This window comes from Elephantulus edwardii, unplaced genomic scaffold (assembly GCF_000299155.1).
Source record: "Elephantulus edwardii isolate Elephantulus edwardi_28Jun2011 unplaced genomic scaffold, EleEdw1.0 scaffold00062, whole genome shotgun sequence".
Lineage (NCBI taxonomy): Eukaryota > Metazoa > Chordata > Mammalia > Macroscelidea > Macroscelididae > Elephantulus > Elephantulus edwardii.
Window position 1 is genome coordinate 14,990,377 of NW_006399812.1, and position 12,380 is coordinate 15,002,756.

General features: G+C 45.3%; 1 protein-coding gene across 1 annotated transcript in view; it reads right to left on the reverse strand.

The window, feature by feature from the left end:
• RHPN2 (rhophilin, Rho GTPase binding protein 2) overlaps positions 1-2,360 on the reverse strand; it is a 73,441-nt gene extending 71,081 nt beyond the window's left edge. The window contains exon 1 of the mRNA XM_006887873.1: positions 2,292-2,360. Within this exon, the coding sequence (XP_006887935.1) occupies positions 2,292-2,360 (69 nt within the window). The remainder of the gene's footprint in view (positions 1-2,291) is intronic.
• Between the last annotated feature and the right edge of the window lie 10,020 nt (positions 2,361-12,380).

The following is a 12,380-nucleotide window of genomic DNA, read 5'->3' on the forward strand; positions in this document are numbered from 1 at the left end:
CTCTGGGCCAATTTACAGCCTCTGAAAACCCACTGGGAGGTCAGCTATGAGTCGGTGACGATTTGATGGCAAGAAGAGAAAGCCGAGCAGTGATTCACCTTTTGTACATGTAACTCTCTCATCCATCGCCAGAGAAACAGAATATTCACAAACCCTTTCCCACTGTCACCAATTCTACGTAAATTATTTCAGAAAACAGAAAAGATGGAATTCTCCCAGACTCATTCCATGAAGCAAACATATCCTTGATACCATAGAAAACCATAGGCTAATACCTCTCATGAACAAAGATGCAAAAATCCTGAATAAAATACTGGCCCACAGAATACAACCACACATCAAAGAAATAATTCACCATGACCAAGTGGGATTCATAACAGGTATGCAAGGATGGTTCAACAAAAGGAAAACAAACCCTTTCCCAGATCACTTGGTATCCTTCCCATGCTCAGCTGGGCCTTATACCTGTGGAAGGCTCCCATCCCCTTCACAAATGCTCTGCATTCCCTCTACCCCTCTCCCTCTGCTTCTTCTCTCCCAGCTGCAGGTATGCTCTGGCTTCCACCTGCTTCAGGGCACACAGAATCCAGAGAACTACTGAAGCCCCAGAAAGTGGCAGCAACTTGATGGATGCCACACAGCAATTTTGTGGGCGTGACAGTCCAGACTCTGGGGCCCTAAAACCCAGCTCTCAGAATTCCCAGGCCAGCCCTCTGCAATTCCATGGCCTGTGATCCTCTGTCCCAAACCCCACACATAATTAGAAGTTATAATCCTGTAATTCCATGATGATGTATCTTTGAACTTAAATATACCTTCAAACTACCTTTTTTTTTTTAATACTGAATGTAGATTGACCAAAACAATTTCCCTTCCTAGGTCCCACCTGTTTCCAGATTCTTTTCCTGTCCATAGCTCCCACCGCTCCCTGTGGCCATCGCTCCTGGACAGTGAATAAAAACTCAAAGGCAAGTCACCAGGGTGGAGAAGATGCCAAAACCATTTGCCACCTGAGCCGTTTGTTAGCTGTGAACAATTAAGAATTGATTGCTCTGTGGGAAACAGTTTCACTTCCCTATTCATAATTACACTCTACCTTTGGTCATATCGGCTATAATAAAAACAATCCCTCAACCCACCCAGGTACTCTCGGCCAAGTGCCAACGCTATATTTAGACTCGCCAGGAACCCGCAAGGAAGAAGGCATAGAAGGTGTCACCCTGGCCTCCCAGCTCGCCACAGAAGTGTGGAGGCAGGGACAGACGAGGTTATCTGCCACTTGCCCCGAAACAAATCTGTAGGGGTGGCAGGCGAGCCTCCTCCCTAGGCCTCGTTGAGGGGAGGGGACATCCAAATTTATAGACTGTCGCTAGACGCTCGCTACCCTCACTATGCCTCTGGCTGGAGAAAGTATCCGATAAGCCAAGCCCCGCCGTCTTGCTGCCATTCCAGTCCCCTCGCCCCGCGGGCTAGAGTCACTTCTTAGAGAATGGGTGCCTACAGCGTCGTTTCCAGGGCAGAAGATGCTGCAATGTTCACCCAGAGTCACCTGGAACTGCCAAGCGCCCACAGAGCCTGCATTCGCCGCCCGTCCCGTCTCTCCGGCAACCAGTTAAATCCGCTTTAATTAAGACTGAGGCTCCACGTCCGCGGTGCTCCAGCCCTCCCGGACGACCAGGAGCGGGGTACGCCCAAGGATCCCCTCCCACCAGCCCCTCTCCCCATCCCACTCCCGATGCAGAAACTGGAAACGTTAAGGAGGGAAAATGAGAACGCTGACCCGCCTGGGGTCTTTCTTTCTCTACCCACGCGCCCAGTATCCCGCCAGGCTGAGAGCTCGAGTGCAGCTAGGAAGCGCGCCCTCCCTGTGCCACCATGAGACTAGGAGACCCCCGCGCACCGCCCTCCATGAGCCGCGGAGAGCCCCGCGCGCCGCCCTCCATGAGCCGCGCAGACCCCGCGCACCGCCCTCCATGAGCCGCGCAGACCCCGCGCACCGCCCTGCCCGAGCCGCGGCGACTCCTCGCCAGCACCTGCGCACGCGACCCCGCGCACACTCTGCCTAGGACTGCACCTGGGCGCGCGCTCCGTGCGCCCCACCTGTCCGCGGCCGCGCAGAGCAACCCTTCCCGTCCCGTCCCTCAATCCTGACCCTTCCGCACCAGGCCAGGGCGTCCCCCTCCCCCTTCCCGGCCGGGCCCACCGCCGCGCGCCCCCGCAGCGCTCTCCTCATCTTCGCAGGAAGGAGGTCCAGAGCTCGAAGACTCGCGAGCCTGCCCTAAGTGACCAACCTTCCGAAAATAGCCATCGCGTTCCTTCTCCAGGGGCTGGGGGGCTGTGGGCAGCAGTGTATCGGTCATGCTGGCGGCGCGGGAGCGCAGAGAGAACTGACGATCCGCAGCCGCCGCGTCCTCAGAGGGCTCCCGGGTCCGCCCCCGCCCCGGCCACGCCCTCTCCCGTACCGCCCCTGGCCTAGCCCCCAGAATCCCGGCCACCCCTGGCCACGCCCCCGATTCAATCAGCCCTGCCCTCTTCGCAGCTCTGGGCCAGTGGCCACGCCCCGATCCCTACTCGGCCCGGCCCCGCCCCTCCATGCATCCTCAGGCCCAACCTTCAGAGACCCAAGCTCCACCCCTGCCGTGGCCCCGCCCCTGTACCGGGCATCACCCCACCACGCCCCTTCCACAGCAGCCTCAGGCCAAAGCCGCACAGTCCCAAGTTCTTCCCGGCTCTAAGGCCACGCCACGCCCCCTCAGCACCGTCCGGGGTCCCAGATCCCCGCCCCGCTGTGACCACAATCCTCGTCCGTCTCTGCCTGTGGGATTGGTCAGGGCGAAACCAACGCCGCAGGTCAGGGTTTCTCAAGCGTGAGAGCTGGGGGCCCCTGGCGTGTCGCTCGCCAACTCCGAGCCTCGGGGTCTCAATCAGGTTGAGCTTGCTGCCTCCACCTACCTAGTAAACCTTCTCCCGGATGGCACAGCGAACGGCGTGAGAACACAAAGCGCGAGTCCCACCCCTCGCCTGAAGGCTCCGAGCCCCTGCAAGGACGCAGGTGGGATCTGGGCCCCTCCCTCCCGGAAGAGTTGCGGACCTTGTGGGGACAGCAACCAGCTGCACGCCACCGCCAGCACATGAGGACAGTGTTGGACCCTGGGCCGGACCAGGAAGAGGCAGAGGACGAGTCGAGGACGCCTAGGAAGTTTGCTGGGTTACCATTTCACGTGTCAGGTGCCCACCTCTCCAAACCTTCGTTTTCTCAACTGCCAAGTGCGCCCAACCACACATCCTTCGAGTGGTCAATGCGATTTGGACTAAAATGCGTGTTACAGCGCATAGCTGAAGAATAGGAACGCACTTTGCATAGGCGCAAAAGGCACTCCTGCAGACACTGGGAACCTCCTTCCTTTCTTCCCCAACACCTTATCCTTAGCTGAAGATTTCCTCAGCGCATGCGTAACAAAAAGCAGCGCCAGAACCCCAACCCGTACGGCCTCACCCCTGCGACCACCTCCTACCAATCTCCCACCCCCCCATCCCCACAAAGGGAAACTTATGCACCTTTAAGTTCAGGTCATAGATAGAACAAAACACAATTTAAAACAAAACAAGCATTTTTCTTTAAAAGAAGGGGACTACATAAGGCGTTGTTTGAAATTTAGGACATAGTGCCAACAATCAAGGACTAAACACCAAGAAATTGTCAAAAATCCACCTGTTCACTGCAGACACAAGCTTTTCCGTGGAACCCAGAGACACAAGAAAAACATTCTTCAGAAAGGTTGTGGGTTTTTACTAATTCTAAGAACCTGCAGAGACTTAACTGCTGGAAATTTCTTTGGCAGATACAAAATTCACTTCACTCTAAGGATCAGAAACTAGTTCTAATTTTAACAAACATCTATCCTCCTCGTTGTTTTTATGTACCATAGAGTCACCTGCGACTCAAAGCGACATTAGCTCTGAACCTTGCCCTAGCCAAGCCAATCTCATTGTCTCCGACAGGCCTAATCCCCTTTCTCCAGTCACTGAGTCAATCCATCTCGTCTAGGCTCTTCCTCTCCTGAGCTGTCCCTCCACCCTTACACGCATGATGTCCTTCTCCAAGGACTGGTCCGTCCTGGTCACGTGCCCAAAGTTTGTGAAAGGGAGCTTCAAAATCTTTGCTTCCAAAGAGCAACCTGGTTCTATCCTCTCCAGAACAGACCTGTTTGTTCTCCTGGCAGTCCACAGTATGTTCAACACTCTTCTCTAGCACCGTAATACAAAAGCATCAATCTTGCTCTATTAATGAAAAATTTTTTGGTGATTGTAATTATTACAGATACAAACTAACTCACCATTCCTTGATCTGGTTGATTTGAGTCATTAGAGAGACTGTTAGCAGTTCAGTTCTCTAGGGATTATGCCACCATGACTCGTTTCTGCTAACAGGAAGGGTTAGATATAGATAGAAATTCTAGATATAATTAACAAATAATTTCCATTGGCAAATGAGAAAGGAGGTCCAGAGAAGTTACGTGGTCAAGGGCACACTTAGAAGCAGCTAAGCTGAGTATCATCTCAGCCTTGTTAACTCCGGATCTATCATTCTTTGCTGCAATTCCAAAAGTTCGAGTTTTAATCCACCAGGTGCTCTGCGGGAGAAGGATGAGCAGTCTCCTCCCATGAGATGAATTGCCTCTGAAAACTCGCTGGAGGGTCAGCAATGGGTTGGTTCCGATGGTACACAACAATAGGTAGGTAGGTAGATGGATGGATGGATAGATAGATAGATAGATAGATAGATAGATAGATAGATAGATGTGACTTTGTTATTAAGATATTTTCCTTTAAATGAATGTTATTTAAACCAATTTTATTTTAAAATTAAACTATTGTGTCATAAATAGAAAACTAGTGATACTTTGCCCTAAGATGAGATATGAATGAAATGACAAGCAGAGTCAACACTGTCAGGTGTCGCTTTAACAGTGGATTATCTAATGTTTAATTTAAAGTTCATTATCTAATAAAAGAATAACTAAATAAATAAATAACTGTGAACTTCATCAGCACACTACCAAAAGGATGAAAAGACAAGCCATCAACTGGGGAAATATCTTTGAAAACCACATATCTGACAAGAATCTATTAACCAAAACATAGATAGGAAAGACTTTGGCATGTTAACAACAAAAATCATTAAATGGGCAAAGGACGTGAGTAGGTATTTCCCCAAAGAAGACATCCAAATGGCCACCAAACACATGAAAAAATTCTCAGTCTCATTAGCCATCAAACCAAAAGTGAGTGAGAAACCATTTTGCTCTCACTAGGGTGTCTGTCTTTGAGAGGGTGAAACCAAATTTTTCCCTGGAAGCTAGGATTTTGATGTTTCATCTAACATACATTGGGCACACTGCCAGGAGGGATCAGTCCTTGGAGAAAGACATGCTTGGAATGGTGGAGAAACAGCACAGGAGAGGAAGACGCTGGATGAGATGGATTGATTTTGTAACTGGGGCAATGGGAGTATGTGTGTTGGAGTCAATGAGACTGGCTCAGGACAGGGCAGGTTTCAGAAATGTTGTACATAGAATCGTTATGAGTCGCAGGTGACTCGATAGCACATAAAAACAGACCATCTAAAAAAAAAATAAAAACATAAAAAAAACCAGACCATCTAATATTTTTAAAACAATAAAATTTTAAAATTATAAACATTGCAGAGAATTTATAATCCTTATACTCTGGTGGTCTAGTGTTAAAAAGATGTCCTGCCACACCAAACCAGTTGGTTCGAACCCACCAACTGCTCTGTGAGAGGAAATGGGAAGTCCTATATACTGCCTCTGAAAAACCACTGAGGGTTAGCTATGAGTAGGTTTAAACGTGATAGTACGTAACAACAATAACAGTTGATATTTCAGCTTGCAGGGTCCATGTATATAGTGATCATATTCTTTGCTAATAATGGGAACGTAAAAGTCTGCATAGAAAGCAGGGTGGCAGGTTCTCAATAAACCTAAAAATAGAACTGTCACATGACTCATCAATCCTCCTCCTAGCTATATACCCAAAAGACTTGGAATAGTGATTAACCAAAAGGTGGAAACCATTTAAATACTCACCTAGTTGTTGTTGTTATGTGCCGTCAAGTTGCTTGCGACTCATAGCGACCCTATGTACAACAGCTGTAAACTCTGCTCTGTCCTGTGCCAATCTCATTGTCTCCAACACACTCATCCGAATTGCCCTAGTCACTGAATCAGTCCACCTCCCAGAGGGCCTTCCCCTCCTGCGCCTGCCCTCCACCCTCCCAAGCATGATGTCCTCCAAGGACCAATCCCTCCTTATAACATGACCAAAGTATGTCAGACAAAGTCTCAGAATCCTTGCCTCCAAGGAGCAGCCTGGTTTAACCCTCTCCAGGATGAATCTGTTTGTTTTCTTAGCAGTCCATGGTATCCTTAGCACTCTTCTCCAACACCAAAGCTCGAAACCATCAATTCTCCTCCTATCCTCCCTGGTCATTGTCCAGCTCTCTGACGCATAACAAGTGATTGCAAAGACCATGGCCTGTACCAGACACATCTTAGTCTCCAGAGACACACCGGTGCTCTTGAGTACTTTAGAGAGGTCCCTAACAGCAGACTTTCCCATTGCAATATATCTTTTAATTTCCTGGCTGCTGGTGCCAAGAATGTTGATTGTGGAGCCAAGCAGACTAAAGCTGTGAACAATGTCAATCTCGCCACCATCCATCCTGATGCTGCCAATTGGTCCAGAGGTGAGAATCTTTGTCTTCTTGACATTGAGGCTAGAGAAGAAAGAAAAATTCATTCACATGGATCTCACCTGATGGTGTGCATAGCAATCAAATGGATTACATTTGTGGAAAGACTCGCTGGAGAAGCTCAATATCAGCAGTGAAAACCAGGCCGGGTGCTGATTGTGGGACAGACCACCAACTACTCATATGTAAGTTCAAGCTGAAGTTGAGGAAAATTAAATCAAGTCCACGGGAACCAAAGTTTGACCTTAAGCCTGTCCCACTCAAATTTCAAAACCATCTCAGGAACAGGTTTGAGGCCTTGAGCACCAATGAGCATAGACCAAACGAGCTCTGGGAGGATATCAAGAAAATCGTCCATGAAGAATGCAAAAGATCATTACAAAGGCTGAAGAAGAAGAAAAGATCAAGCTGGATGTCAGATAAGACTCTGAGTATTGCATTAGAGCACCGAGAAATCAAAGCTAAGGGAAGAAACCAAGAAATCAAAGAGCAGAACAGAAAATGACAAAAGGCAGCTCGGGACGACAAAGCAAGACACTATAATGAAATGTGCAGAGAGCTGGAGTCAAATAATCAAAAGGGCTGAACTCACTCAGCATTTCTTAAGCTGAAGGAGTTGAAAAACAAATTCAAGTCATGGGTGGCAGTACTTAAGGATACTTTGGGTAGAATGTTAAATGATCCAGGAAGTATCAAGAGAAGATGGAAGGAGTACACAGAGTCACTGTACCAGAAGGAATTTGCTGACACAGAGGAATTTCATGAAATAACATATGAGCAAGAGCCTATGGTGATGAAGGAGGAAGTGCAAGTTGTTCTGAAGGAATTGGCCAAAAACAAGGCTCCAGGAGTTGACAACATACCAATTGACATATTTCAACAAACAGACACTGTCCTGGATGTGCTCACTAAGTTGCGCCAAGAAATCTAGAGGACAGTTAGCTGGCCAACTGACTGGAAAAGACCGTTATTTGTTCCCATTCCAAAGAAAGGTGACCCAACAGAGTGTGGAAATTATCAAACAATATCATTAATATCACATGCAAGCAAGATTCTGCTGAAAATTATCCAAGAACGTTTGGAACTATGGTAACAGAGAACTGGCAGAAGTGCAGGCTGGATTTAGAAGAGGTCGTGGTACGAGGGATAGTATAGCTAATGTTAGATGGATCTTGGCAGAAAGCAGAGAATACCAGAAGAATGTCTATCTGTGCTTCATTGACTATGCAAAGGTTTTTGACTGTGTGGATCATAACAAGCTGTGGCTGACTCTGAGAAGAATGGGAATCCCAGAACATTTGACCATGCTACTGTGAAACCTATACTTGGACCAAGAAGCAGTCGTCAGAACAGAACAAGGAGACACTGCATGGTTCAAAATCAAGAAGGGGGTCTGTTAGGGATGTATTTTGTCTCCATACCTTTTCAATCAGTACTCAGAACAGGTCATCTGAGATGCTGGGCTGTATGAGGAGGAATGTGGCATCAGGATTGGTAGAAGAATCATCAACAACCTGCGTTATGTGGATGACACAACCCTGCTTGCTGAAACTGAGGAGGACCTGAAGCGCCTGCTGAAGAAGGTCAAGGACTGCAGTCTTCAATATGGATTGAAGCTCAATATCAAGAAAACAAAGATTCTCACCACTGGGCCAATTGGCAGCATCAGTATGGATGGTGAAGAGATTGAGATAGTTAACAATTTTAGTTTACTTGGTTCCACAGTCAACACTCTTGGTAACAGGAGCCAGGAAACCAGGAGGCAAATTGCATTGGGAAAGTCAGTTTTGAGGGACCTCTCAAGAGTACTGAAGAGCAACGACGTCAGGCTGGAGACTAAAGTGCTCCTGATCCGGGCTATTGACTTCACAATTACATGCTATGCATTAGAGAGTGGGGCAGTGACTAGGGATGATAGAAAGATAATTTATGCCTTTGAGCTGTGGTGCTGGAGAAGAGTGTGTCCAGGTTTGTCCTGGAGAGGGTGAAGCCAGAATGCTCCTTGGAGTCAAGGATTCTGAAGCTTTGTCTGACATACTTTGGGCATGTTGCAAGGAGGGACTGACTGGTCCTTGGAGAGGGACATCATATTTGGGAAAGTGGAGGGACAGTACAGGAGAAGAAGGCCCTCAAATGAGATGGATCGATTCTGTAAGTGGAGAGGTGGGAATGAGTGTTTGATACAGCGAGGTTGGCACAGGATAGAATGGCATTTTGGCCTCTTGTACGTAGGGTCGCTATGGTTGCAAGTGACTTGTTGGCACATGATAACAACAACAGAGAAGAATGCATAAACAAAACGTGGTACATACATACAATGGAATACTCTTCAGCCTATAGGAGAAATGAAATGATGCATGATGCAAAAAACACGTCATTGTATTTTGTATGACAAATGGTCTAATGATAACAAATACCTTTTTTAAAAACTACCAGTGAGGGGAGCTCTGGTGGCCTAGTGGCAAGGAGCTGCAACTACAATCCCAGAGGCTCACGGTTCAAATCCACCAGATGCTCTGCCAGGGAAGGAGGGACAATCTCCTCCTGTACCAGTCAGATCTGATTTGACGGTACACTCACACAAAAATAATAAAATAATAAAAGGAAAAGAAAAAAAACCACCAGTGGCAGCTACACACATGAATCTGCCATGAAAGAGAAAAATAAAATCTATTGTTGTTGTTGTTGCTGTTGTTATTGTTAGGTGCCATCAAGTCAAGTATGACTCATAACAACCCTATGAACATCCAGCCTGAAAACTGCCCTATCTTGTGCCATCTTCATCATCTCAGAGACACTAGAGCCCATTGCTGAAGTCACAGTGGCAAGTGGAGAAGAAGTTCAATAGCACTAATCAGAACAAGGTCATTGCTATAATTAAATCACCAATTAATTACTCCTACATAAGCTTAAATTATATTATACAGATGACACAGTTTTACTTGCCAAAATTGAGAAGGACTTGAAGCACTTACTGCAGAATATCAAGGACTGCAAGCTTCAATGTAGATTACTTTTTTTAAGCTTTATTTTATTATTTTGTGTGTGTGTACTGTCAAATCAGATCTGACTGGTACAGGAAGAGATTGCCCCTCCTTCTCCAGCAGAGCATCTGGTGGATTCAAACCGCATATCTCTGGGATTGCAGTGCAGCTTCTTGCCACTAGGCCACCAGAGCTCCTTTTTTATTTTATTTTTTGGGATTTCCATTCATTCGTTGTTGCACACTTTCCTCCCTGCCCACCCCTCCCCCTCAGTTCACTTTTCTCTTTTTGACAAATAAAAAAAATTCTTTCATTGTTATACAATCCCCTCAGCTCCAGTCCACTTCACTGTACAGTTTTCATTCTGGACTCTTGTCATGACAATAATACCTAATCATATATTCCTCTTAAACAGTACTCTCCCACATGTGTTTCAATGCAGTATATATTATTTATCCCCTCGTAGTTTCTTCCCAACTCCGATATCAGTCCTGCTTTACAACAGTGGCACTATACAGTATTTGTCCTTTTGTGACTGAGATATTTCACTTAGTATAATGTCCTCCAGGGTCACCCATTTTGTATAATATTTCATGAGTTTCTTCTTTTTTCAATGAAACATAGTATTCCATTTTGTGAATACACCACAGCGTCTCTATCCATTCATTTGTTGATAGGTACTTGGGTTGTTTCCAACACTTTGCTATTGTAAACAAAGCCGCAATAAACAAAGGTGTGCATATCTCTGCTTGGGTGGCAGTTATGGTTTCTTTAGGGTATATTCCCAGAAGTGGAATGGCTAGGTCAAATGGTATTTCTATTTTCAACTTTTTGGACAATCGCCGTACTGCCTTCCATAGAAGTTGGGCCATTTTACACTCCCACTAACAGTGACAGTGAATAAGTGTTCCACAACCTCGCCAGCACTTGTTGTTTGCTGTTCTGTTAAATTTTGTTATTCTTACTCGGGTGACCTGATATCTCATAGTTGTTTTGATGTGCATCTCTCTTAGAGCTAGGGATTTTGAATATTTCTTCATGTGTTTATTTGCCATCTGAATGTCTTCTTTGGTGAAGTATCCTGTGTTCATTTTTCAATTGTTTACATTTATCTTGTGGTGCTCGAGTATTTTATAAATTCTAGATATAAGTCCCTTAACAGATATGTCATTACCAAATATGTTTTTCCCAGTCTCTGTCTTCCCTTTTTACCCTGTTGGAGGAAGTTGTTTTTGGATCTGCAAAGGTATTTTGTTCTTAGAAAATCCTATTCATCTATTTTATCTTCTCCTGGTTGTAGGTTTTTCAGGATGCTTGCAAGACTGTCTATGTTGTGGATTAGGGCTTCTATAGTTCTTTCAAGCTTTTCTCTAACGAAGTTTGTAGTCCTTGGTTTTAGTTCTAGGTCCATGATCCATTTTGAGTTGGTTTTTTTATATGGAGTGAAGTGTGGATCTTGCTTGAGTTTTCTGCAGACAGTTTTCCAATTTTGGCAGAACCATTTGTTAAAAAGTCTGTCATTTCCCCACGTAACGGGCTTCATCTCCTTGTAAAAAATCAGTTGACCATAGATAGATAGGCTGATTTCTGGATTCTCAATTCTATTCCATTGATTTATGTGTCTGTCATTGTACCAGTACCACACTGTCTTGACCACCACAGCAGTGTATCAGGATTTGAAATCAGGGAGTGAGATGCCTCCTACATTGTTTCTCTTTTTAAGGAGTGCTTTGCTTATTCGGGGCCTCTTTCCATTCCAGATGGAATTGGAGATTGCCTTTTCCATCTCATCAAAGAATGGAATTGATATTTGTATTGGGATTTAATTGATCGTGTAAATTGCCTTTGGTAGCATTGTCATTTTCACAATATTGAGTCTTCCTATCTATGAGCAAGGTATATTCTTCCATTTCTCCAAGTCTCTTCATTTCTTGTTGTAATGTTTTGTAATTTTCTTCTAATAGATTCTTTGTGCTTCTGATTAGTTTTACTCCTAAGTATTTAATCTTGTGAGTAGCTATTGTGAAGGGTATTGTTTTTCTTAGCTCCAGCTCTGCATTTTCTTTGTCACTGTAGAGAAATCCAATGATTTTTGTATGTTGATCTTGTATCCTGCCACTTGTTGAACTTGTCAATTATATACAGTTATTTTCTTGCTTAGTCTTTAGAGTTTTCTAAGTATGCTGCCATATCATCTGCATATAGAGATAATTTTACCTCCACATTGCCAATTTGGATACCTCTTATTTCCTTCGCTTGTCTTATTGCTATCTCTAAGACTTCCAATACAATATTGACTAAGAGAAGTGATAGTGGGCCTCCTTGCCTTGTTCCTGTTCTCAAAGGGAATGCCTTTAATCTTTCTCCACTTAGAACAATGTTGACTCTCGGGTTTGTGCATATACTTTTTACTATGTTGAAGAAATTCCCCTCTAATACTATTTTGTTGAGTGTTTTAATCAGGAAAGTGTATTGGATTTTCTCAAAGCTCTTTCCAGGATCAACTGATAGCACCATGTGGTTCTTGTTCTTTGCTTTGATAATATGATGAATTACATTGATTCTTTTTCTTATGTTGAACCATCCTTGCATACCTGTTATGAATCCCACTTGGTCATGGT